This window comes from Gymnoscopelus microlampas (genome assembly GCF_963454915.1).
Source record: "Gymnoscopelus microlampas genome assembly, chromosome: 1".
NCBI classification, from domain to species: domain Eukaryota; kingdom Metazoa; phylum Chordata; class Actinopteri; order Myctophiformes; family Myctophidae; genus Gymnoscopelus; species Gymnoscopelus microlampas.
This window is the reverse complement of record NC_139962.1, coordinates 11,704,483-11,729,503: the sequence shown is the minus strand read 5'-3', so window position 1 is coordinate 11,729,503 and position 25,021 is coordinate 11,704,483. Positions and strand designations below refer to the sequence as shown.

Sequence of the window (25,021 nt, the reverse complement as noted above, 5' to 3'; positions counted from 1 at the left end):
CTGAGCTCTAATAGTCACTGGGCCTTTTGGATCTGACTGCAGATATTCAGTGCAAATACATACAGTATCAACGTCTGAAAGTCAAGGGCTGTATTATATGACTGCTAGCTACGCTCGCTCACTACAGTGATGCTGTGAGGTAACACATCCTCCTGTGTTGAAGTCGTGACATGCTATTTATAATAACACCATGAATCATAACCGCAGTCAACAGCAGATATTGGATTGTCTTAATATAAACATGGCTGCATGTACTTCAAATCCAAACGATGAAAGTGTGCTGAAGTGAAATGAATTGTGTTTTTTGTAAATATTTAATTTGGTCAGGAATTTAAAGTGGAATTTCATTAATGTTGTGTGCACCCCAGACAGTTTTTGATTTGACAAGTTGCTTGATTCAATATTTAGATATTTGATATTAATTTGATCAGACAAGCCCCAGATTCAATATTTAGATATTTGATATTCATTTAATCAGACATCTCCTTTATTCAACTTGATCAAATTAACATAAAAATATCTAAATATTGAATCAAGCAATTTAAAACTGCCTGGAGTGCACACAAAGCCAATGCAGATATGAAAATGACCCCAGAAGTGTTTAAAGTAAAATAAGCCTTTAATGCTATATACATACAATCATTCACACATGTCATGCAAAGACACACACATGTACCACACTCATCTGAACACGCATGTACATACACACTACACACCAACTCCCACTGTGTGTATAGTAATGACAAGTCAGGAGACTTCATTACTGTCAGTTTTCCCCAGCTGGCTCTCTAGGTGAGAGGCCGACAGGTGAGTGGCAGACCCATATGAACAGCATTTAGCTTATACTAGACTCACGGGTTCTCACCCAGTTACCTGGTTCCAGCCAATCAGAGATATTGCAGCCCAGAACACCGTTGACAGGAATGGTGCCAACTAAAGCATGTGTTTTAGGAACTTAATTTTAGCACACTTTACAATCTGCTACTGTACTTTCAGTTCATAGTCGCCTCTCTCTCTCTCTCTCTCTCTCTCTGAATGTTTTCACCCTCCCTCAGAAAAGAGGGAGTGAGAGATAAAGAGAATGCAGAGGTAGAGAGAGGAGGGGCGGTGGCTGAAGTTCCGCCTCCTCTATATAAGGAAACTCAACACACTGGGGGGGTGGGGGGCATGCAAGATTTGTTTTCGCAGACGCCCCAGACAGACAGACAGAGAGACACCATGAGGACATAGATACTGCACGTTAGCCATATCAAATGCCTGTTTGTGTGTAGAGGACTGCAGCAGTGCTGCTTGCCGAAAGCGCTCAGGCTGTCTGAAAACCCAAGTCACTCAATCGTCCTATCTCCTCTGAGCTAAAATGCTTACCCTGCACAGTGATAGCTCATCAGTCATCAGCGTGTGTGAGTGCGTGTGCGTGTGTGTGTGTGTGTGTGTGTGTGTGTGTGTGTGTGTGTGTGTGTCAGTACATTTTAGAAACTCTCATATACTGGAGCACATAAGAGACAGAAGAGGTTCACCCTGAGATAACTATTATGTCAGTAAGCGTCATATATGCATATGAATAGGAGAATTGTATCTAATTTATGGGGCTCTGTCACCTTTGGGGGACATTTATTACCATGTCATTACTGAAATGGTAAAAAAAAAAAAAAAAAGGCAAAAAATATATAGTTCACATGTTTCAAAATATACAAATGCTAATAAAAAAAATATTTAAAAAAATAAAATAAATACACACTGTACAGTTAAATACACAATTATGTACAGTATGCAGTTTCTATAATTAAATGATCTATACAGGGCCGGCCGCTGCTATAAGCAATATAAGCGGTCGCTTATGGCCACAACCACTTTTTTTTTTCTTTTTTTTTTTTACTTTCATATCGTAATTATGTCATGTATCTCCTATCCAACAACTAGCGTTATTATTTTAGTATGCAATAAAAAATGACTATAATGATTTTATAATGGGGGTGTTTGGGAGGGGGCCACCCAAAAAAATCTTGCTTAGGGCCACAAAAATACTAGGGCCGGCCCTGGATCTACATTTTGTTAAAGTCAGAGCTCACACTCACTCTCCAGGTTGCCCGCCAGCAGGTAAACCCAGGTGACAAGGACAACGGCTGTGAGGGACGCCAGCAGCAGCTTCATGCGCCCACGGCACAGCAGGTGCATGATGGGACGGTGCACGGGCCCGGCGGAGCTCCGGCGGCGGGGGGTCAGGGAGAGGGAGGTCACTGGCAGGTGGGGCTCAGTCCCTCTGTGGCTCCCTGCAGCATCCTCTCATCTGAGCGGGACAGAGGAAGCAAAAACGGCAACATTAAATCACAGGAAACCATCTATCACAACTAGCTCTGGTACACTGGACCCCCTGGCAGTGAGGAATTCACTCCCTCGCCGCAAACATTGCGGTCCGGTCTACCGTCTAGTTTTGTCTACAGTCTTGAAAGCAGTGGTGTAAAGTAACTAAGTACATAAACTCAAGTTCTGTACTTAAGTACAATTTGGAGGTACTTTTACTTTACTGGAGTATGTCCAATTGTCTATACTTTTACTTCTACTCCACTACATCTCAGAGGCAAATATTGTACTTTTACTCCACAACAAGTATTTGAAAACTTTAGTTACTAGTTACTTTGCTGATATAATTATTACATTATAAAACATACATTAACCACTTTAGCCTTATTTTATAACTAGGCTATTTTAAAACATTTTAGTACTTTTAATTTTGGTACTTTAAGTACATTTTGATACATTTTGATACATTTGAGTACTTTTTCCTCCACTGATTTATGATGTCCATGGACTTTTGTTGGCAGTTCTGTTTTGTGTTAATTGTTTCATATTGTGTCACTGTGCCAGCTCTGTAAATGTAGTATTATAGTAGTTGCTATGTAAAATGATTAAATAAAATTAACAATGAGAATAATTAATAATGAGAATAATGAGTTGATTTAGATCCAAAGTGCAAGCACTGATAATAGTTACTAATATTGTCACTGTTTGCGATCTGGTACACCTGAATCAAACATACCCAGTATTAATTGTATTAGCTGCAGCTGTTTGCCCTGTTATGACATGTGAGAAGGCATTACTGTACACTGGAAATAGAGCTATAGGAAAGCTCCCTGGAATAAAAGAAGCCTAATTAAACTATCCTAACAATAATAATAACTAATAATAACTATGTATTTACAAGCCATGTTGTAAAAATAAAAATGGATGTTTTGAAAAGGATCATGTTCATTTGGTAGCCTTTTGCTTTAAAAATGTTACTGTTATGTGGGATATCAGAGCTTCCCTGTTCCCACTACTGCTTGAATACACCATACCGGCATAGTGGCTTAGTGTACTTTCAATAGCTACATAAGGAATAATGAACAATGAGGTAGTCATTATTGAGAAATAAACGCTGACAGGGTAATGCAGGACCCTGACACAAAGCAGAGGGGTCTTGAATCACCCTGAAGGGGTGAATTGAAGAGCAAAGGGGAAGGGTGGGATGCAGATTGACTGAGAGAAAGGTATGTATGTGTGGGGGAGGTTAGAAAATGTTGTACTGTAGCTGAGAGGTTGTTACACAGATACTTACTAAATAAATCCATAATTTGTCACAAAATATAACAACAACAAAATAGTTTATTGATTTAAAAAGGATTTGATTGCTTCCAGTAAAGAAAATAGTCTGCAAATGAGGTCTGTCAAGCGCAACATGGCCGGCTTCTGAAATAACTGTCTAACTCATAGGTCAAACTATCAAACTAGGCAGTGCTGATCAAATGTGAATCAAGAAACTGCATTGAGTATTTCTCACCTCAATGTTTTCAGAAACATTCTTTAGTGTACAATTTAGTTGTATTTACAACTAAACTGTACACTAAAGAATGTATCTGAAAACATCAACATCAAACAACATACAAAAAATCTCATTTTAAAATTAGATTGTTTGTTACTTGGCTGCCATGTTGGATATGACAGAAAACCAAGCTCAGTGCACTGATATGATTGATCCTACGTCCAAAGCAACGGTCCATTATTCATAGCAGTGGACTGGTATCAAGATAACATTTACAGAGTCAACATAGCTAAACATTCTAACTTTTGACTGACTTAACTTGCCTTTTGCCTTGAGCATCCGCCAACAACAGTGACCAAAGGGCTTCTTTTTTTCTTTTCTTTTTTACAGTACAGTACATATTGTTCTTTTTGTTTCATTGTATACAATTCAACAAGTGGATTTACTTCAACAATGCCACAGTTTGTTGTGTCTTGGGGTGCGACGGGTCAACATGACAAGTCAATGTTGACCTTCGTATCCAGATCTGAACACGGGACACATTGGGAATAATCTCTGAGTCACACCATCCAGAAGAACAGAACGCTACCCTTATCAACACAGCCTCTGATACCCTTGCAATAACAAGTCACTGTTCTGCCACTGCCTGCCAGGGGGTTATGTTAGCCCAAATCAACTCATGGTTGGTTGACTTGGAAAAAAAAAAATCGCTACCTGTCAAGCATGTAGGATTTTAAAGATAGGAAAACACTGGTGGACATACATTGCTTCCTCAGCCAGATGCAATACATGGTGTTACTTGAAAGCTGTCTCTTTCACACATCCTCCGTCTTCATTGTTTAGTCTCTCTACATGCCACCTTCTTTCATATGCATATGCTTGGGCTGATTAGAACTGGGCCTCTGTCTTTGTTTTACAACATTATTAATTAATCCCACTTGACTTTAATTAGACAACAGTCACACAAACAAGAGACAAACAAGAATGGATGCAGAGCCGGCAGGGAAACTTGGAGGTCTGAGTTTACAACAATAAAAGAATAGTAGGCTATCACAGAAGGACCAGAACATACGGTACGTTTTTAAATGGAACCTTAGGGGTCCATTTGGTTAAATTGTTACACTCTCTGATATCAAATGAACAAAAATGAATAATCCAGCAGGATTCTTTTTCATACATGGAAATAATGGTCACTCATTGTTTACACACAGAGTTCTATTAACATGACTGAATTCTCTCCTAACGGAGATGGAGGGAAAAATGCACCGTATCCCTACCGCTAAGTAACGGGACACCATACTAGGGCTGCACGATATTGGAAAAACTGTTATTGCAAGATTTTGTCCCCCTGTGATATATATATAAAGCATCTTTAAACACATTTGAGAACAGTCTCGTGAAAAACGGGGAAACAAAGAAAAAAACGTATGTGCGGATGTTATTTTGGTGGGTTCTGTGCTTTGGACACTAAAGGTTTAATGGCTGCTGCTGAGAGGGTTTAATAGGTAGCTGCTGCTGAGAGGAGTAAATACTCAATAGGGAAGAGATCTAGGAGGATAAATCAGATAATGGATCAGTTGACTTTGTGCCGTCACGTTGCCTCACATTCAGTGACAGACAGAAGACTTTTCATTGTGACTCAGGTGGAAATAGTCATAGTCGTCATTTTGTGTTTCCTAACCTCAGTGAGGTTTGGTCTTGAGTGGAATGTCTGATCATTAACAACAGTGTGTGCGAGCATGTGCATGTGTGTATTTTGTGTGTGTGTGTATGCGTGTGCACACATATGACAACAGTACTCTGTCAATAATGATTTATTACCCAGCTGTAGCCTACTATTACCACAGGCTATTTTATTTGTTACTGCCGTCTGGTTTGGCTCTTTGTCTTCTTGCTGGATAGATTAACAGTTATGTTCAAGCAGTTAAACACAGTTCTTCCCCTATGGTGCCAAAAGTGTCAACATTAGAAAATGTGATCTGGGGAAAGTTCAACTTTAATTTTGACCAGCTGTCAACTGCACCAGAAAGAAAGCACAGAACATTATTAAGTTCAATTTTAACGGCCACAGGCCATGGAAACAGTTTATCTAACAATGTTTCAAAGTGGAGCACAGGCAAAAGTTCACAAAGTATGTTACGTTTGGAAGCACAAGTAGTACTTCATAAAGTGGTTCAACAACGTCCAGATTGAACCGAGGTAAAAAGCATCACGCCTGACATTCAAAAGCCATAATGCATAACAGAAAATGTCTGAAAGAACAGACCGTACTGTGGTTCTAACCCTAACTGTAGCTTAGGTTTGTTTGGAGGCGTGGGCTTGGCATGGACGCCACTGAAAGAGCCCTATATTCAACACAAAGTGATTGACAGCCAGTGAAAACAAAACAGCTCACAGTAACCATCCTTTTAAAGAAGAAAAGAAAAGCCTGGCTTACAGGAAAGGATGTGGGCAATAAATGACACATCCTGTAAGCTAAGAGAAGAAAAGGCTGGAGAAAAGCTTTATCATCAATATGATTTCCATTTTAATGCTTCTAAGTAAATGTGCACATTTTTTAGAAGGATTTTGTATCTTATTTTATAAAATGTTAAGAAGTATGTGCAGATAGCAACTCTGCATTTAGCAAATGCATTTGGGCCAAAGTTATATACGAGACAATTGGGTATAGATGTTTTATGAGGTAATCAGGGAGGTTGACGTATACAATGTAGATTGTTAGCAATAATGAAAGGTGCTGAGACAGGGAATAAAGGAGTGAAAAGAGGTGAGGAGAGAGGAGAGGAGAGGAGGGGAGGGGAGAGGAGAGGAGAGATGGGGAGAGGAATCATTGTGCTGTGAAGCTGTATGGGCCTTTTAGCCTTCAATGCTCATAAACCCAAAGTGGATATAAAAGAGAGGGACAGGGCTACTAAAGAGGACTTTAATAGGTAGCCTTTGTTGATTCTGCAGCAGCAGCACAAAACATTTACACTTTTGGGATGTAATTGTTGCTGTAAAAGCAGAGGGGTCAGCTAGCACTGGCACAAATATGAGAAGAAGGGAATGGCTTGAGCGGCTGTTTACAACCCCCTCAGTCCTCCAGTCAGAGCTGAAGGAATGGGTTTGGCTGACAGACAGAAGCTGTGTGGGTGGCACATACTGTAAGGCATAACTTTACCAGTTGCAAATAAAGCCACAGACATGCCTGTCTGTTTAGTGTTTACCCATCAACTCAAATCATTGTGTAAAAAAAAAAAAAGAACAGAACGGAGGCGTACGCGTCTCTATCTCTGTCTCTAAATACAGCTGTCAGTCAGAGCAGGCCCCTAAGGGGAGAATATGATATAACGCAATGAAGAGCTGAAAGCACGCTGTTCCAGTGCCCTGGCCCTCTAATGGCCAGCATCTTTAGGAGGGTGCATGTCCATTCAAAACTGAAGTGCTTTTTAGCACCGTGCTAATCAGGGTGGGAGATAGCGCTGCTGATTAAGGCACAATCAGGCTCTACTTCCTCCATTAGAGACCGTGATAAGAGAGGAGACAGATAATCAACTCGCCTCCATCTCCCCTCCGTTCACCTCTGTGCCAATAAGACCTCATTCTTTTGGTCCTGCGTTGTTGCACTCTCATGCACACGCGTACCAACCACATGCATACACCAGTGTGAGAGGGATGAAAGGAGGGGATTTATATACATACTTGCTGTGCAAATTTACCCATGGTGACAAAGCATAAAATAAATACAACGGGCAAAAAGCAAGTGTTCAAATCGTGTGTGCACATGCATGTTTATGTGTGGGGTGCAGATGCTGTGTCATGTCATCTTGCCTTGACACAAGGCTGAGCACTGTGAGCAGGCTCCATTATGGCATATTGCTGCGGGTGAACTGATTCTGTTTTGAGCTGAAGTCATCAATTGGTGCTGGAACAATAAAAGCCATATATCATGACCATAAAACATTTTATTCCGTTCATAAAAATAATTGGAAAATGTAAAAAAGGGGCGAAGGTACAAGGCGGTGTACATATTTTAGGAGTAAAGGAACTAGGGAACCGTGTTGTTGTATCATATAGCACCAATGGAGGAATGAAACATGGGAGTAGAATTATTTTTGCCTCATTTGTTTTTACTTTTAATTTAGTTCGTTTGTTTTATTTGTTTTTTTTGTTACCATTTGTTTGTTTTCCCCTTTTTCTCACCTGTTTTCCTATGTATCATGTATTTAATGTATCATGTATATTTAGTAAGGGAATTGATGGGGTACGGGGGAAGGGATGTTGAGTGGGTGGAAAGTGGTGAGTCTTTTGTCCTTTAGATTAGATCAACTTCATTTCAGACAAAATAGGTCCATATAAAACGGTTAAGGTCCTTAAAAGTGGTTCTTTAACACTTGAACCATAGCATCCCTATTCTGGGGCTAACATTTGACGAAAATAGCAGATTTGAGTTGGTACTTTCTAGATCCCATAGCCCGGAGACACAATAGTAAAATCACTTCCAGCCAACTACTATATTTTAATATAATACTAACAATATAAACACTATAATAAAGACAACCATTAAAGTTAAAAAGAAACAAACACAATTATCGTTTTTGGCTGGAAGCAATGGAAAGGTATGCACAATGGTTAATGAGAGAAGTCGTTGATTCTTGAAATATGTGCACATTCTTACAGTACCTTCGCCCTTTTCTTGTTTTATGAATTAAATCAAATGTTTTCGGGTCATGATTCATAAGGAGCGTGATCAGCTTGATTCCAGGCTTAGAATTCTTAAAGGTAGGGTATTGTTGTTAAAAGTTTAAAGCACTATTTTCTGATCGTAATCATTGCTGTCGAGTGTTTGTTCAGTAACAGGAGTCTCCCCATCTCCCCAGCTCTTTAATCGACAGAAAATACATTTTCAGGTGGGTTGCAAAATTTCAGCGTATCAGGAGATGTATCAGCTTCATTTTTATAGTGTTCCAGTTCCATTTTGGCTGCTCATTTATTTGTGTCATCACTTCCGATTTCACTTGTTTAATCTGTATCCTCCTCTCTATACGTTCTCTATCCTCATTGGATAAAATTGGTATCCTGACCAGAAAATGCATTTTCTGTTTTATAAAGAGCTGGAGAGACCAGGAGACTCCTGTTACTGAACAAACAGTACTATAAGAATAAAGAGCTATTTAACACATACTTTAATGTAAGTATTTTCTGAAACATTCATGAAGAAATTAATGGGATTTCTACCTCTGGAACCTGCACGGGTGAAAAACATGGCGGTAACAGTTGCACTCTATTGCTGCCCTGCAAGCCCCAGTGTACCTGGATGAGCTCTCAACTCAGACACAACACTATTGTATTCACATACCTACTTATGGAGAGGACAAAATTATTTAGAGCCATGTGATATTGTGAGCTTCTTGGCGTGAAAGTATAAATGTGAAATGTGCCCTCGCACCCTCACACACACAGGAAAAGAGAGACAGAGGGAGAGAGAAAGATAGGCACAGGCGCACACACACACACACGCATGCACGCACACACACACAAAGACAGACCCAGAGAGGCTGTTGGAGAACACTGTTGCCATCTTGCCAACATAAATTCCTGGCCTTATCTCCTACACCAACTGCAGTGGACCCTGCCTTGTGTGAGTGGAACGAACAAGGTCATCTACGGCCACAAAGCCACTAATCCTACCTGCCAGTTTAAGTCACACACACACACACACACACACACACACACACACACACACACACACACACACACACACACACACACACACACACACACACACACACACACACACACACACACACACACACACACACACACTTACAAGACAACTCCACATACTAACACTGTGATCTGAGGGAAGACATAGAACAATAGCAGTTAGTTCATGCAATATTGCAGAAACTAACTAATACAAAATGGACCCAGGTGGACTGAGGTCCACTTGGGTTCACTTTACTCCTCCAGCAGGAGCCATTCACAAGCTGAAAGAAGAAGCCAGAACATCTGAAATGAAACCAGAATTGTTTGATATGAAGAAGATGGGTTGATCCAGCCAGAAGAAAAGTGAAGAAAGAACTTGTGCGGATGGATTACAAAGGCTCCATTCATACTGAGTGGAATAAAGGACACGCAGAGACAAGCTATTGCTTACCTCCTACTCCTGTAGACACATGGAATTGTCTCCTTCTATCCCCCCCCACCATCTCACATTCTTTCCGTTCTCGCCCACTCTATTTTTCAGCTCTCTGTTGCATTGCAAATTTCATAAACGTGTGATGAAAACGCACGTGACACGCACCACCTGAGTGCATGTGTATTCACCTGCATGTGCACGCACACATACACTCATACACACACATGTCCCGATTTGAGGGTTTGTTTAAATCTGACGCCTGATATATACTTAGTTGTGCGTGGGTGTCTCACACCGAATCGATCTACAAGCTCACAACACGCCACAGCGTTCGTAGCTTGTAGATGGACTATTCTCAGTGCGCTATACAGTAGATGGACTATTCTCAGTGCGCCACACAGCATGCAACCAAGCCCAAATCGGGCATGAGTGTAAAAATTGACCGGTATTACCCTCAGGGAGTTTCCGTGAAGGAAAACAGCAACCTTTGTCCTGTTTTTCCCTACCTATACGGCCACTCTTGATCTCTTTCAGTGCTTTCAACGTGTGGAGGCAAGTCCAAGTTCAACTGTGCAGAGCTGAACCGCACAGCCCTCGTCCCCTCTAATCCTCTTCTTTTAAGGGTTTGTTGCGCTCCACTCAACTTCGGAAGTCTTTCCTCTCAAGCAGACTTCATCCGGATTCTTTTTTTTTCCGCTGCTGCTTGCATTGTTTCTTCATCTCTTTTTTATTTTCTCCTCGCTTCCACTCTCCCTCTCTGCTCGTTCAGCTGACAAACACATAAACCGGCTGCACCTCGGAGGGAGGGCTCTGATTTCAGCCCCCCTGTCACCCTCCTCTCGTATGCTCTCTCTCTCTCTCTCTCTCTCTCTCTCTCCACAGTTCACTGTGGTTTCACTGAAACGAGCTGAGCTCCGAGAAAGAGTCAGACAGGCAGACAGACAGGCAGACAGACAGGCAGGCGGACAAGAGGATAAAGGTGAAAGAGAAAAAGAGAGAGGGCGGGGAAGAGAGAGAGAAAGGAAGTAGGAGTCACCTTACACTCGCTCACAAAAGAGAGAGGGGTTGATTTTTAGCCTAGGAATGCAGAGGTATCATTTCATCCCTTCTTTGCCCCGTCTGGCTGTAGCCGTGACCAGAGGCACGTAGCGCTAAATTCTATATTAATGACTAATCACCTTTTTTCTGTCCCAGTACGGATGATTAACATCAAGCTGTGAAAATGTGCTCGAGTCCATTTTTCCAAATTAGGAGTGCAGTTGTTCTACCTGCGCACATAGGGGGCCTCACGTGCAAAGTAGGGGAGGAGGTAATTACAGAGGATGTACGGAGGACGGTATGTTTTGCTGTAGCGGAACAGGGGGGCCATGTCATAGCACGCTGCATGCCTGAGATAATGAAACGCCGCTGATAGATCCTTCATTAAAGGAACAGCAGGGAGACTCCTGGGTGGCTGTGCTGAAAAACTCAAATCTCAGCAGCTCTTACCGTTAACTTCAAGTCATAGAGAACGGATGGCTGAATTTGCCATGAAGAATATCTTAGGTTGTGGGTTGAAAAGCCCAAGGGTCTAGGTCAAAATCAAGGTCAACATCAAAATGAATAATGGATTGGGCAGAATTCCATGAAACCTGTTGGGAATGACCAGCGGGTTGTCCCGAAGGGAAGATTGAACCCGAAAAGGTCATAGGTAAACAGTCACAGTCACCATCAAGGTCAAAATCTATAAGGGACTGGCAACAATTCAGGAAAGGAACAAGAGTTGGTGCAGACAAGGTTTCCGGTTATTTTTCTTTTTTCATTGTGCTTGTTTATCAAATCACTTAAAATGTGCTTTTCTGTTTAACATGTTTGATTCTGACCACTTTTTACTTTGAAGGTTTTGTTTTGTTTTCCCATGCTTTCTAAGGAACTTTAAACCACTTACGTTTTGATTTTACTACTGCATGTATGTGCATTTGTGAACGAAAGAAAGGGGGATGCTGAAGCCTTTTTCCCTAGGGAAAAATACTAAACCCAATCAGAGTTCAGGGTCTGCTCTTCACTGGACGCCTGCGGCGATTGATTCTCCTCTGGATGACTGATAGGTTAACACCAACACTTATCTCCTAGTTATGGGGTCACGGGTCAGGCATACTGGTCCCACTAGTACTGCTACAGTGGTGTCACACATAAACAAGAGGGAAGGGGTGAGAGGAGACACAACGAAGAAGAGATTGGATTTCACTGGCAGCAGCGTGAAGAGGCTGAGGCCAATGGGACAGTGGCGAGAGCAGGACTGGAGAGTTGGATTTCCCCCCTCACACCTGCTGCAGCTTTCGCCTCTGACTTCCAGGGAATTCAAGAAGGAAACCCCGGAGGGATTTTCCTAACCTTTATATCTCTCTCTCCCTTTCTCTCTCTCTTTTGGAGAGGCACACAACACAGTCTTGGTGCTAAAAATGAAAGACCCACATATGGTTGTGCTATGCAGACACGACGGAGGATTCCATTGAGATAGCTAGCGGCATTCCGTTTCAAATGGGTCTGTTAGCTAAATGGCAAAGGCTATTCGCTATTTTAGTATCAGAAATCTTCTCCAACTCTAAGCCACACAGGCTGTTTAAATATATCTATGTATTTGAAGGAAAGTATGCACAATAGGGCTGTCAAATAAATGATCAAATCTTGAATAATTGTGTTGATTTTGAGGAAGAATTAACAATAGATAGTAAAAAATTATTAATAGGCATGTCTACTGCTCAATGTTTTATCCTATATTAACCCATTTAAACCTGAGGCCAATTCTAAAAACGGCTTCTAAATCCTGACCTAAAAAAAAATTTATTCAAAAATTACAAATAATGTATGTTGCTATATACTGTACATAGCAACAAGAACCCCAAAAGGGGTTCCCAGCCTGAAAGGTATAATTACAAATAGGGGTTCCCGCCCTAAATAGGTTAACATTGGCTAATGGGAGGACTGGCCGGTGGGCGGACCACGGCCATGTCACTATGACTCAGACATAACCATAAACAAACCCGATACACCATAGATATATGGAGCTCCGGTTGTCCAGAGCCAATATAGATTCCACTAAAGCAGTGCATGCTGACAGTCTTTGATACACCACCGTATAGCCAACGTTCAGTCCATTTTACGGATACACTGGTACTGACCAGTTCTGACATTAGATGTATTAACATGTTTTTTAAGACCAAAATTCTAAATATTCTATCATTCTATCATTTCTGAGTTCAGTTGACCGCCCTAATGCACAGGAGCTCAACAAGGCCTGTACATGTGTGGTCGTAGGAGAAATCTATTGGGTTGCAGACTCTTTTCAGTGAATTCTCATTCAGTGAATTCATTTCTGAATTCCTTAATTACAATATTACATTAAATGTAATGATCCATACCGTGTAACAGACTATCCAGCCAAAACAGAGAATAGAGCGGAATGCAGAGACTTACCTTGATTTTGATTTTGGTTCAGCTCGTTCTCTGTTGTGGAGGATGTTGTACAGCGATTACGATCCCATTCGATAATTCAGAATGCAAGGGCCGGAGGATGTGAAGACACTTCAGTATTTCTAATTTTGACGTTTATTGCATGACATCATGGGAGACGTACATCAGACACACCGGTCAGTGGACAAGTAGTGCTCTCTCAAAAGAGAGACCAGACCATATCTATACACAGAGAGGGGGAACCTCGTGTCACAAGCCGTGCTTATCTCAATGTCACACAGTACCTGGTCATCATGAAGTGACGACGTCATACCTTAAGACAAAGGGCAATGTCACTCTCAAGTCAATATTTGTCACAAGACTGACCCCTATTTTAGCCAATCTAAGATAATGAGATATTAATCCTGGATCAGCACATGTTAGATAGCCTGACACCCATTGATTGGACAGTCGGTGAGGTCCTGCCAGACACACTGCCGTAATCAGTTGGAGCAAAGAAGCAATCCGAAACTACAGTAATGACGGATGTATGTCACTCTGTCTGCAAAGTAGTCCGTCAGAGGATGCTGAAGCAAACCAACTATGCACACCTCTTGGTGGCCTTGTTCATACTGAAATTATCTTCATTAAGCAAAGCCGATTTCAATATTACACTGCAGCATCATACAATATACGTATATATATACCCCTTAACAGACAACGTCACACTGATAAGAACCAGTATGCACGCAATGAAACCCATTATATCAGGTCTCGTTAGGACGCGCCTCACTAGCCAACACACAAGAGGGGGTTGGGGTGTGCTGAAACCAGCGCACCCCGAAACAACAGGTTGGGAATTGATTGCGTGAAACAATCACTTGTGCGTCCAGTCTCAATGTTAGTAAACAAATAATTGGTCTATAGTACATGTAATTTTTAACGCTGTCAATATAATATTACAGTTCCTATAATGCACATACATGTGTTGTTCTACTTCTATTTTGAGATACACTTATAACTTAGATATCCACCACACAACGCCCATATTCTAAGTGTCATCTAATATACATGACAATAAAACACTGACTGAATATATGCGATGAGATGCGAGAGTGCGGACTAGCCAACACCAACTCGGTAGTAACATAACTTGCTGATGTGCACACAGTGCATGCACTCAAACTTTATTTTTGATCACACATGACGTGACAAAAGCATTTGTTTTCACATGCCTGTAGGTCAAGAAGTGAGTACGAGATTTGTTACTCAATACATTCATGGAGGGAAAAAAAGAACAATTTTAACATTGGGCTAAAGAATAAAATCATATTCAAATTATATTCAACTCCCAAAATTCATTCCAAGAGCATAAACTAAGCCAAAATATTGCCAAGATCTGAGCAAACAAGCGATACAAATTGTGCAGCATTGCTAGAAGGGTACCTGCTGTTCTAGTTTGATGGTGATTGTGTAGACACACAAACTGAAAAATGCGGGTAAATGCAGACCATTAAATAAATAGCCTTGACTCAGCACCACAAGGTTCAAGGTTTTCACATGGCCCTCTTTGTGCCCAGGATATATCATTGACCATTTTGATATGGGAACATTTACTCCGTTTTTTTTTTACTTCTGAAAAAGTACTCCGCTTATAAACTTCAAAACATGAATAAATGTCAATACAGGGGGGGGGACAAAAACTAAAATGTCCATGTTTCAGAAGAAAACATTATATTGTTTTTAGATGCCAAAGTACTTTATATATCTAAGACATATTTGCTGTTCCATTGCCAACTTTTTAATTAACTTTTTCATTTGGATTCGATAATGTACTGAGTTGCATTATGGGCTTGCTCCTCCAGCTGGTGTGTTCCAGTCCCTGTGTCTCCTATGTGAGTAGTAATGGCCACTGCACCAGACCAACTTTTAAGAGACAATTAAAGACCCATATGGACCATCAATAGGCATCTGCTACTGCTGTGGAGATGAAATCTTCATCTTAACTTTGAGGTTTATAACATCTTCATATCAAAGGTACCTGGAGCTCTTTGAGACAAATAGTACATGACATACTCTTCACACTGTAGCACATCGTGCAGAGTTTGTGACGGCCCCATTTGATGGCAATCTGGCTTAAAAACTGCCAAATGCATAGACAATTATTTCAGGGACAACATGTAGCTGTGGTTACACATGGAGACACCTGAATGAATGGTTGGAGAGAGTGTGCTGAACATCGACGCTTGACGAAATGGCAATGTCCCTGTCAATCAAAGTAGCAAAAAGCACCACAGAAAACCCTTAACCTGAAGGGATAAGAAACCTCACCAGAGAAGGAGATATAAACGTTGCGGTTCAGCATCTGTGACTTAAAGTAATGCTAGGTAACTTTTTCAATAAAACTAAAGTTAAATTGTATATCTTTTGTGAGTGGCAAATGTTTCACAACACCCACTCCATGAATTTCACCCCCGAAAGCCTTTTATTTATATATTTTCTATTGAACGTTGTCGGGGTTGACTGTCCCGCGAAAATGACGTCATCTGGCCGGAAAATGGAAGCGGAAATGCACCGGTTTCCTGTTTGGCCAGGAACTACTGCACCGGTTTCCTGTTTGGCCAGGAACTACCGCGCAAATAACAAAAAGGAAACTCACGCTGATTTTAAGAGATTGTATGATTTGAAGAACGAAAAAAACAGAAAAAGAAAACACAGCTCACGGTAACTAAAGCTCCACTGGCTAAGAGAAACGATCCACAGCTCGTATAAAACAATTAAAAGAACGCTTTTTGAAACGCTTCCGTCTTCCGGTGAAAACGAATGGAATTCTGGGTAACGCAGTAATAAACGAACGGCCTGCAGTGACGGTAATGACCAGCAGAGGCTGCTAAAATTTTTTTTTTAATTTGCACTGTACAACTTTAAGTACGGTTAGCTCACTGGCTATGCTTTCTGTCAGTCATAACTATAACACAACTTACATTAGGCCTACTTATCGTTCTTGTTCATGGACCATTTAATTATTATTATTATTACAGGAGAAAATACACTTTTTGTCATGACATGGATGAATAATTATGAGCTGGAGAGGGATTGCTGACCACACTAATGCCAAAATGATTAGGCTACTGTGACATCTCTAAACATGTTTTCATTCAGTGCCTTGTTTTGTCTCCTCCATACGTTCCTGTGAACCAAAGCAGAAATGGATCCTACATTAAAGGCATTGTAGGGAACATTAAGCCTAAATTTAAAAAATATTTATATATATATTTTTTGCATTTTTTCCCCCTCTATCAGCCACTATATAATGATGCTGGGGTGTTTTCCTGCATTGAAACACAGTACTCTTTCTGAAAACCGTATTTTCCCTGCATTGTTTATGTTTGTGCAGTTCGTTTCCCGGCCACCAGGGGGTGATGCCTCCATAGACTTCCATAGACTTCCTTACGTCCCGGACAAACATAACAACAACAACAACAACAATAGGGAAAATAGGGTTTTCAGAAAGAGGCCTGTGTTTCAATGCAGGAAAACACCCCAGCATCATTATATAGTGGCTGATAGAGGGGAAAAAATGCAAAAAAAATATATATAAATATTTTTAAAATTTAGGTTTAATGTTCCCTACAATGCCTTTAACTAGCACTATTCTCAATGTCATTTCCATAAATGTTTACACACGCCAATTGTTTAAGGAAATAATACCGGCTTATTTAATGCTTTTAAAAACACTTCATTGTCCATGAAGTATTTATCTATATATGAAATGCCAGCAGCAGTTGATTATTCTTTTTTTTTTTTTCAAGTAATAACAGATTGCAAATTAAATCAATCAAACAACATAACATCATGTGAATATTTGATATGGTGCCATACGGTGCATTAGACTAGCTTTGTCATTGCTTTGATTGGGGTTGTTTGATTTTGTAATTATTATATATTTTTTTTTTTTGTCACTGAACACAGCAGATGAATGTGTAACTGGTATGGTGCAATAACAACAACACACGATTATCGATTATAATGACAAGGTGCAGGCAGCCATGGTCTCTACACAATGGAAAGCCTGCGGACGGTTCCTGTGGTCTCCACATCTGCCTCCATTACTACCACAATATAATTATTTTTATAATTGAAATTCCTGTACCAGGAATTGTATAAGACACTGGCTTGGTTCAACTCTTGCCTTATACACAAATATACACAAAACATTGTTTATATTTGTAGGTGTTGTAGGTTAGTACAAAACCAGTTTTGTTGCTGTGGAGTCATTGGTATGTTATGCTTCTGAGCCTTTCAGATTTTCCACCACAGAGTACAGTATGAACACATTTTTGCTATACAGTATGTTATTTTGGGCCTTTTTTGCCACATATACCTCTCAGGTGCATATACTGAAGTGGGAAAGACAATACCTTCCCTATTACAGTCTTGCAATTTAACCCATTAAGACCTGAGACGATTCTACAAATGTCTTTAAATCGGTTTTCTGAAAAACTTATGATACTATATCAGTGGTGCTCAATACTTTTTCATGTCAAGTACTCCCAAAATTATGTATTTGGCCGCGGACCCCCATCTCAAAATATTTTGTTCCAGGGACACCCAGAAGCAAAGATTTGAGTAAAAAACATTTTTTTTAAATAATACATATTCAAAGATTTGCACAAATCTTCATGATTTTTCAAAAATAGCAGATGTACAAGCTCGTATCGCGGCACGATATGACGCGCTACAAGCTTGTAGATCTGCTATTTTTCAATAGCCAAAGTGGTGCTTTTTAGCTAAAATCTAAAATGACACAGATGCGTTCCCGGTCCTAATGGGTCAACATATGTATCCCAACTACAATAAACCTACTCATCTCCAGATTAAATCTAGCCATTGCAGCGCGGTACGTGTTACTGTACATATCCTTGATGAAGTCGCAGCGCTTCACCTTGCATGGGATACTATGAAGTCGTATTCCACTCAAGCGTCACAACAGTCGTCAAATTGTGGCGTCGTCAGCTGGTGTCGAACTTCAAATCGTCTATTTCTGCTCCTTATAAATGTTTACAGCCACTTTAAGCATGTTCTGAAAACAGGAGTGTAACCAGATAATGTTTGTGTTGCAGCATTTCTGCAGGCTTTGCTTTAAGCATACAAATCTGGGCCACACAGCACCTTCGGTGCTTAAACTGCTGAAGAAATCTCATCTTGCCGAATCATAAAAGTGCAGTTTATTCTAGGTTTCTCCCGTGCATTAAGAGTATGTTGTAAATCGTGACCTTCACCTTTGTCCATATGCTACTAATCTCAATTCAGTATGGGCTGAGGGGTCATCTGGGAGTAGAGAAAGGTTATTTAACCATTTACGACCGGGTGAAGCATCTGTGTCATTTTTTTATTTGACCTAAAAAAGCATTATTTTTTTACACGTTGGCTATTCAAAAATAGCAGATATACAACCTCATAGCGCGGCACCGAGTGCCGCGCTATGAGCTTGTAGATCTGCTATTTTTGAGAAATCGCAAAAATGTGTGCAAATCTTTGAATATATATATATTTTTAAGCAAACTGAAACATTTGTAACTCAAATCTGTGCTTCTGGGGGTCCCTGGAACAACATATTTTGAGATGGGGGTCCACGGCCAAATACATATACATTTTGGGGGTCCTTGACATGAAAAAGATTGAGAACCACTGACATAGTAACGTTTTTTCAAAAAACAGGATTTAGAAGACATTTTGGAGAATCGGCCTCAGGTCTTAATGGGTTAACAAGGCCAGAGGAGAAGAGAAGAGAAGAGAAGAGAAGAGAAGAGAAGAGAAGAGAAGAGAAGAGAAGAGAAGAGAAGAGAAGAGAAGAGAAGAGAAGAGAAGAGATGAGAAGAGAAGAGAAGAGAAGAGAAGAGAAGAGAAGAGAAGAGAAGAGAAGAGAAGAGAAGAGAAGAGAAGAGAAGAGAAGAGAAGAGAAGAGAAGAGAAGAGGGTAAGCCCCGGGGGGAGGAGGAGAGGAGAGGAGTAGGTAGAGAAGAATGGAGTATAGGAGGTTAGATGATAAAGTATGGGGCGTGTGTTCATTTCCCCTCTGGAGGGCAGACTACCAGAGATCCATCTCGCTGACAGGGGCAAGGGGTGGAGAATGGAGGAGAGGTAATGTGAGAAGAGAGGGAATACTGTGGAGAGAGACGCTTGACAGCCGGGGCAGCTGATGGTAAATGCACTGTGTAGCGAGAAAGAGGAGCCTCATGAGACCTCCATCAATAAGAGTTTGTGCTGTACGAATCATGTCATCCGACTCATTCCTCTTCCTGACTCTGTCCTCGCTCCATCCATCCACTCATTCAGTCAGTCGGTGACAAAGATGGCAGACGAAGTCGGTGCGGGAGTAGGGTTGATGCCAGCTCTAGAAGAAGTGCACTGTTGGCAACTTGGCAATGTGTATAGGCTTTGGCCCTTATACTTTTTCCTATTAGCAGCTTGTAATGTCGGTCAATCTAAATGTTTAGGTGTTACTGTGTGCCAGCATGGACATCTACTGTGCAGTTAAAGTCATACTGTGTTACGTTCATTTTCAGAAGTCTTTTTTTTTGGCAACGCCTCTGGCTGTGGAGAGGCATTCCCACGCTTATGCAGAACCTGCCGCTCAAAAGGAATGCCGCAGGGTCCTAGCACCCGATGATACATAATTTTTTTCACAACAAGCCTTAAAACTGGCACAGCTAAAAACATTGGAAGATTTCAATATCCACCAAAAATGTTTGTGTTATGCATGAAATATTAAAACTAAAACTAAGGACAATACTCCATGATTTTAGGATATGTAGAGATATAGTCGTCTATAAAAAGCTGAAAATTAAATTAAAAGCACACAACCGACAAGAATAGTGAATTAGTAAGATAGAAGTTTAGACAGAATCAGAATACTTTCCTTTTTTATTTACGAACGCTATTTTTTCCCCCCGGTTTGGGGAAGAAGAGTTTTTTTGTTTGTCCCTCAACAAGGCAGCCACCTGATTTATCAAGCTATGGTGAATAGAATCGTTTATCTCGTAAAAGAAAGCGTGCATAACATGCGCAAATTGTGGAAATGCCTCTCGTCTCCACTGCCTATAACTTTTTTATCCAGCAATGTCACTGATACTCCAATGGAAAAAGTAATTTTGTACTTGCAAAGTGAGACTTGTTGACACCTCTGCTTCCACATAAGGACTTTGACTTACTCTCTAGTCTCTAATGTTTTGGCTCAGTAGGGCATGTTGGGGTATTTACAGAATGAAAACAGACTGAGTATAATTTTAAATGCAATACATCATTCCCATCACCAACTATTCACCGCTAACGCCACTTGTCCCAAGACAATGGTGGGAGAGCGGAATGACAGAGACAGACATAACACCCAGACCCAGGGAGGATAGGCTAATTAAGTATGATGGGTGACATTCCAACCTCCCGTCAACGCAGACTACACTATTGACACATCACATGACCTTACATCCCTGTGATGTGTCCAATCAGAGGCAGGTCAGAGTGCAGGGGGTCAAAGGTGAGTGAGGCATTGTGGGACTGACCCTTTGGTCATATCAGGTCAATTCTGTCTGCCTCCTGTTGGTATAGGGGAGAAGATGCCTGGCTGCGTGTGTGTGTGTGTGTGTGTGTGTGTGTGTGTGTGTGTGTGTGTGTGTGTGTGTGTGTGTGTGTGTGTGTGTGTGTGTGTGTGTGTGTGTGTGTGTGTGTGTGTGTGTGTAAGCATGTCTGCGTGCAGTCTGCGCATATACACACAAGTGTACGTGTGTAAATGTGGTGTGTTTATAGTGTATTTATGTGAAAGTTTGTGTGTGTGTGTGTGTGTGTGTGTGTGTGTGTGTGTGTGTGTGTGTGTGTGTGTGTGTGTGTGTGTGTGTGTGTGTGTGTGTGACCCGTTGACTATCACCTTATAAGAGCTCATTACTAGAGCAAGGTGAATGGTCATTGGGTCAGCCCAAGCCATGCCCCTCCATCACTCAACACAACTACATCTCATTCCTCTCCACCTACGCGGGATTAAGCTACACCGTAAATGATACAGCAGCATAGACCTGCATTAACCATGTGCTCTGTAGGCTATGCACACAAAGGTATCCCATACAAAAATATACAGTTTATTATATAAAATAATACAGTATATATTTACAACATTACAACCACCGTTGTTTGTGTGGAATTGTCTGTCAACAGCATTTGACAAATTCCAGTGGCTAAATGTGAGCCAATGCCAAAAACACTGAAACACGTGGTTTGTTTGTCTATTCTGTAAAAGACAGATGTATGCTCTTATATATACTTTATAAGAGCATTATAACTGTTTCTTTCCCAAATACAAATGCATGAATATTGAACACACACACACACACACACACACACACACACACACACACACACACACTCCAGGCACATGCATATGAATCCATAAGGAGGTAGGCGGTGAATGCAGATTGCATTCTAAAAGTTTAATGAGGGCTAATCTAAAGCCAACCATTTGCGGCAGTGTTAAGAGCACACAGATCAAAACGATGGGAGATCTGGGAGACAGTGTGGTGAGCGCATATATATATATATATATATATATATATATATATATATATATATATATATATATATACACACAGTGTATGTGTGTGTGTGTGTGTGCGTGTGCGTGTGCGTGTGCGTGTGCGCTGTTAGAGGAAACACTCACACAGAGAACCTTCACCAGTAAAAGGACCTCCACTTGTACGTATGTGAGCGCTTCAACCCATAGGGATTCACCTGAGGAGCATGCTTCTATGTAAATATCTCCCACTCACTGACTTGAACTGGTTACATAGCCCTGATGATTGTACCATGTCTGACTGTAGATATAAACACACATCATAAACTTCATACACTATCACAAAAGCGCATGCATGTGTGTACTGAACATACACAGTCAGCCACACACAAACATTAATATGCATGACATGCATATGTATACATACATGCACACGCATACTACCCTGGCCTGTTTGCTATGCAGATGAAAGGATATATCAGACAACAGTAAATCCTATCTGTTCCTTACCAGACTTGTCAGGCTGTAACTCTGAGGTGGGGAAAGCGATGGGGATGAGAGCGTCCTCCCTCGGTCCCAGGAGACGACTCCAGCTCGCACGGGAACGTCAGGGAGAGACTGGGCTCTGATGAAGACACAGAGGGAGAAGATGTTACATGAAACACACGACATGAAGAGAAACACATCCAACAAGACAGAGCAGAGATAGAGCAGTGTTCAGTCCTAGGGGGGGATCCCCAGAAAGATTTGCTAATACAGCATCACAATCATTTTAACCACTTTATCCATATTATATTTAAACATAGCAGATATACAAGCTCACAGCCCGTCACTTTGCGCTGCACTGCAAGCTTGCACATCTGAAAAATCTTGAAAGTGTTCGAAAATGTCGAACGTGAATATACATATATTTTTTAATAAATCTTGTCTTCTGTACTGGGGGTCCCTGGCACAAAACATTTCAGATAGGGGGTCCGATAGGGGGGCCAAATTCATATCAATTTGGGGGTCCTTGGCATGAAAAGGTTTGAGAACAACTGCCATAGAGGTGTGCATAGTTGGGCCATGTTCCAGCACCCTCTGGTGGACACATGTCCAGACAGTGACATGCACACAGACGGACAGACAGACAGACAGACAGACAGACAGACAGACAGACAGACAGACAGACTCATTACAATAGTTTCCCACTTGCTTCCCACAGCTCACAAAAGGTACAAATTCAGAAAGGGTCATAAGAATATATGAAGAAGTACTACATGATACGGAAAAGTAACAAAAAACATATGATGTGAAAGATGATCAATTATAACACAAAATGGGGCATACAGGTTCACAAACCTAACCTGGAGAGTTTGTGACCACAGCTGCGTGGGCAATTAAACAATTGAACCCTCAAACCCTCGCATCCCTGTTCTGGGGGAACATTTGCTGAAAATAGCAGATCTACATGCTCGCAATGTCATACGTTGTGTGAGCTTATAGATGGTCTATTTTCGACGAAGAGATTTGGAGTAGATCAAGTACAGAGCCTACCCCGATCAACTAAGTATTAGTTTACTGAGAGGATTTAAAGGGGAATACCATCATTTTCAACATTGAACTATGTCTTTAATACACCTTAGAGCTGTTGTGTGGAAATAAGAAAAAGGTATTAAAGACATAGTTCAATGTTGAAAATGAGTGGTATTCCCCTTTAAGTAGTTAAACAAAAGGAAAATTAAAATACTTAAAAATCCAGCCTTGATGCAAAAAAATATTTATTTGGGCTACTGCCAACATTTCGGCTCGTGTCTCCGTTAGGGTACATAATCGTCATTATTTATTTAACTCTGAGAGTAAACTCTCGTTCCAGTTGACTTTATAAAAAAGGCTGCATCGTGACAGTAACACCCTCCATCACCGCTCTGAGAGCCCAGAGGCAGACAGAGCCAGATGGGATGAGCGCAGGGAAGGAGGCTTAACCCATTAAGACCGGGCGGGAACGCATCTGTGTGTCACTTTAAGATGTCTTTGGGCTATTCAAAAATAGCAGATCTACAAGATCAAAGAGCGGCACTCGAGCTTGTAGATCTGCTATTTTTTGAAAAATCTTGAAAATAATGTGTCTTTGTCTTTGAATATTTATACTTTTTAAAGCGAAGATGGGGGTCCACGGCCAAATACATAAATACCACTCATATTATAGCAACATGCGTTTTTTTTTTAAACTGTTAGGATTTAGAATACATTTGTAGAACCTCCAGAAGCAAAGATCTGAGTTACAAATGTTCGCTTTAAAAAACATATATATATTCAAAAAACCCACAATCTTCTGCGATTTTCCCATAAAAATAGCAGATCTACAAGCTCATAGCGCGGCACTCGGTGCCGCGCTATGAGCTTGTATATCTGCTATTTTTGAATAGCACAAAGAAATCTTAAAAATGACACACAGATGCGTTCCCGGTCTGAATGGGTTAAAAATTAAAAAATAAATCAAGAGGAAAAAACGTATAAATAAAATAGCCTGGTCTTTTATTTGCTTCCTCTCTCTGGCTCTCTTGTTGCACCCTGTCCAGATGGCTGTTATTTATTTTATTTTAGATTTTAAAAAGAATATATCACATGATAGGCGATAGGAGAACAAAGTGACACGGTACGAGCCGCAGCTCCTGATCCAAAAAACTGCCTGGAAAATTATGCCCTTGAGCCTGATGCAGCGAGCATGACCAGCCTGCCGTGGACCCCATAACCCACACAATATGACACGCACCTCACAACCTCCCCAACACAGCTGGCCGTGTGTGTGTGTGTGTGTGTGTGTGTGTGTGTGTGTGTGTGTGTGTGTGTGTGTGTGTGTGTGTGTGTGTCTGTGTGTGTGTGTGACGTGTGTGTGTGTGTGTGTGTGTGTGTCTGTCCCCACATGCAGATGTAATATACAGCTCAATGGGTGGGTGCCGGGTGGGGGGGGTTTAAATCACACACCACCTCCGGTTTTAATCCCATCCTGACGACCCCGGGAGGTTGCTGGGCTGTTTACTGCGGCTAATGGTCTGGGAGTGTTGCTGTTGTTTGTCTGCTAACAGGCCGCCTCGTGGCACGGGGAGCACAGCCAGATTGGCTCCCAG

At 41.1% G+C, this 25,021-nt stretch overlaps 1 protein-coding gene across 11 annotated transcripts in view; it reads right to left on the bottom strand.

The window, feature by feature from the left end:
• Positions 1-25,021, bottom strand: part of large2 (LARGE xylosyl- and glucuronyltransferase 2) — a 59,756-nt gene that overhangs the window by 15,190 nt on the left and 19,545 nt on the right. For 6 of the 11 annotated variants that reach the window (XM_084052426.1, XM_084052432.1, XM_084052435.1 and 3 more), the window contains exons 2-3: positions 22,422-22,536; positions 2,070-2,287 (exon numbers count right to left, since the gene is read on the bottom strand). In XM_084052426.1, the coding sequence (XP_083908552.1) occupies positions 2,070-2,175 (106 nt within the window). In that variant the 5' untranslated portion in view covers positions 2,176-2,287; positions 22,422-22,536. Of the gene's footprint in view, positions 1-2,069; positions 2,288-10,372; positions 10,773-22,421; positions 22,537-25,021 lie in introns of those variants that run through there. The other 5 variants (XM_084052433.1, XM_084052434.1, XM_084052428.1 and 2 more) reach the window with 3 other exon arrangements.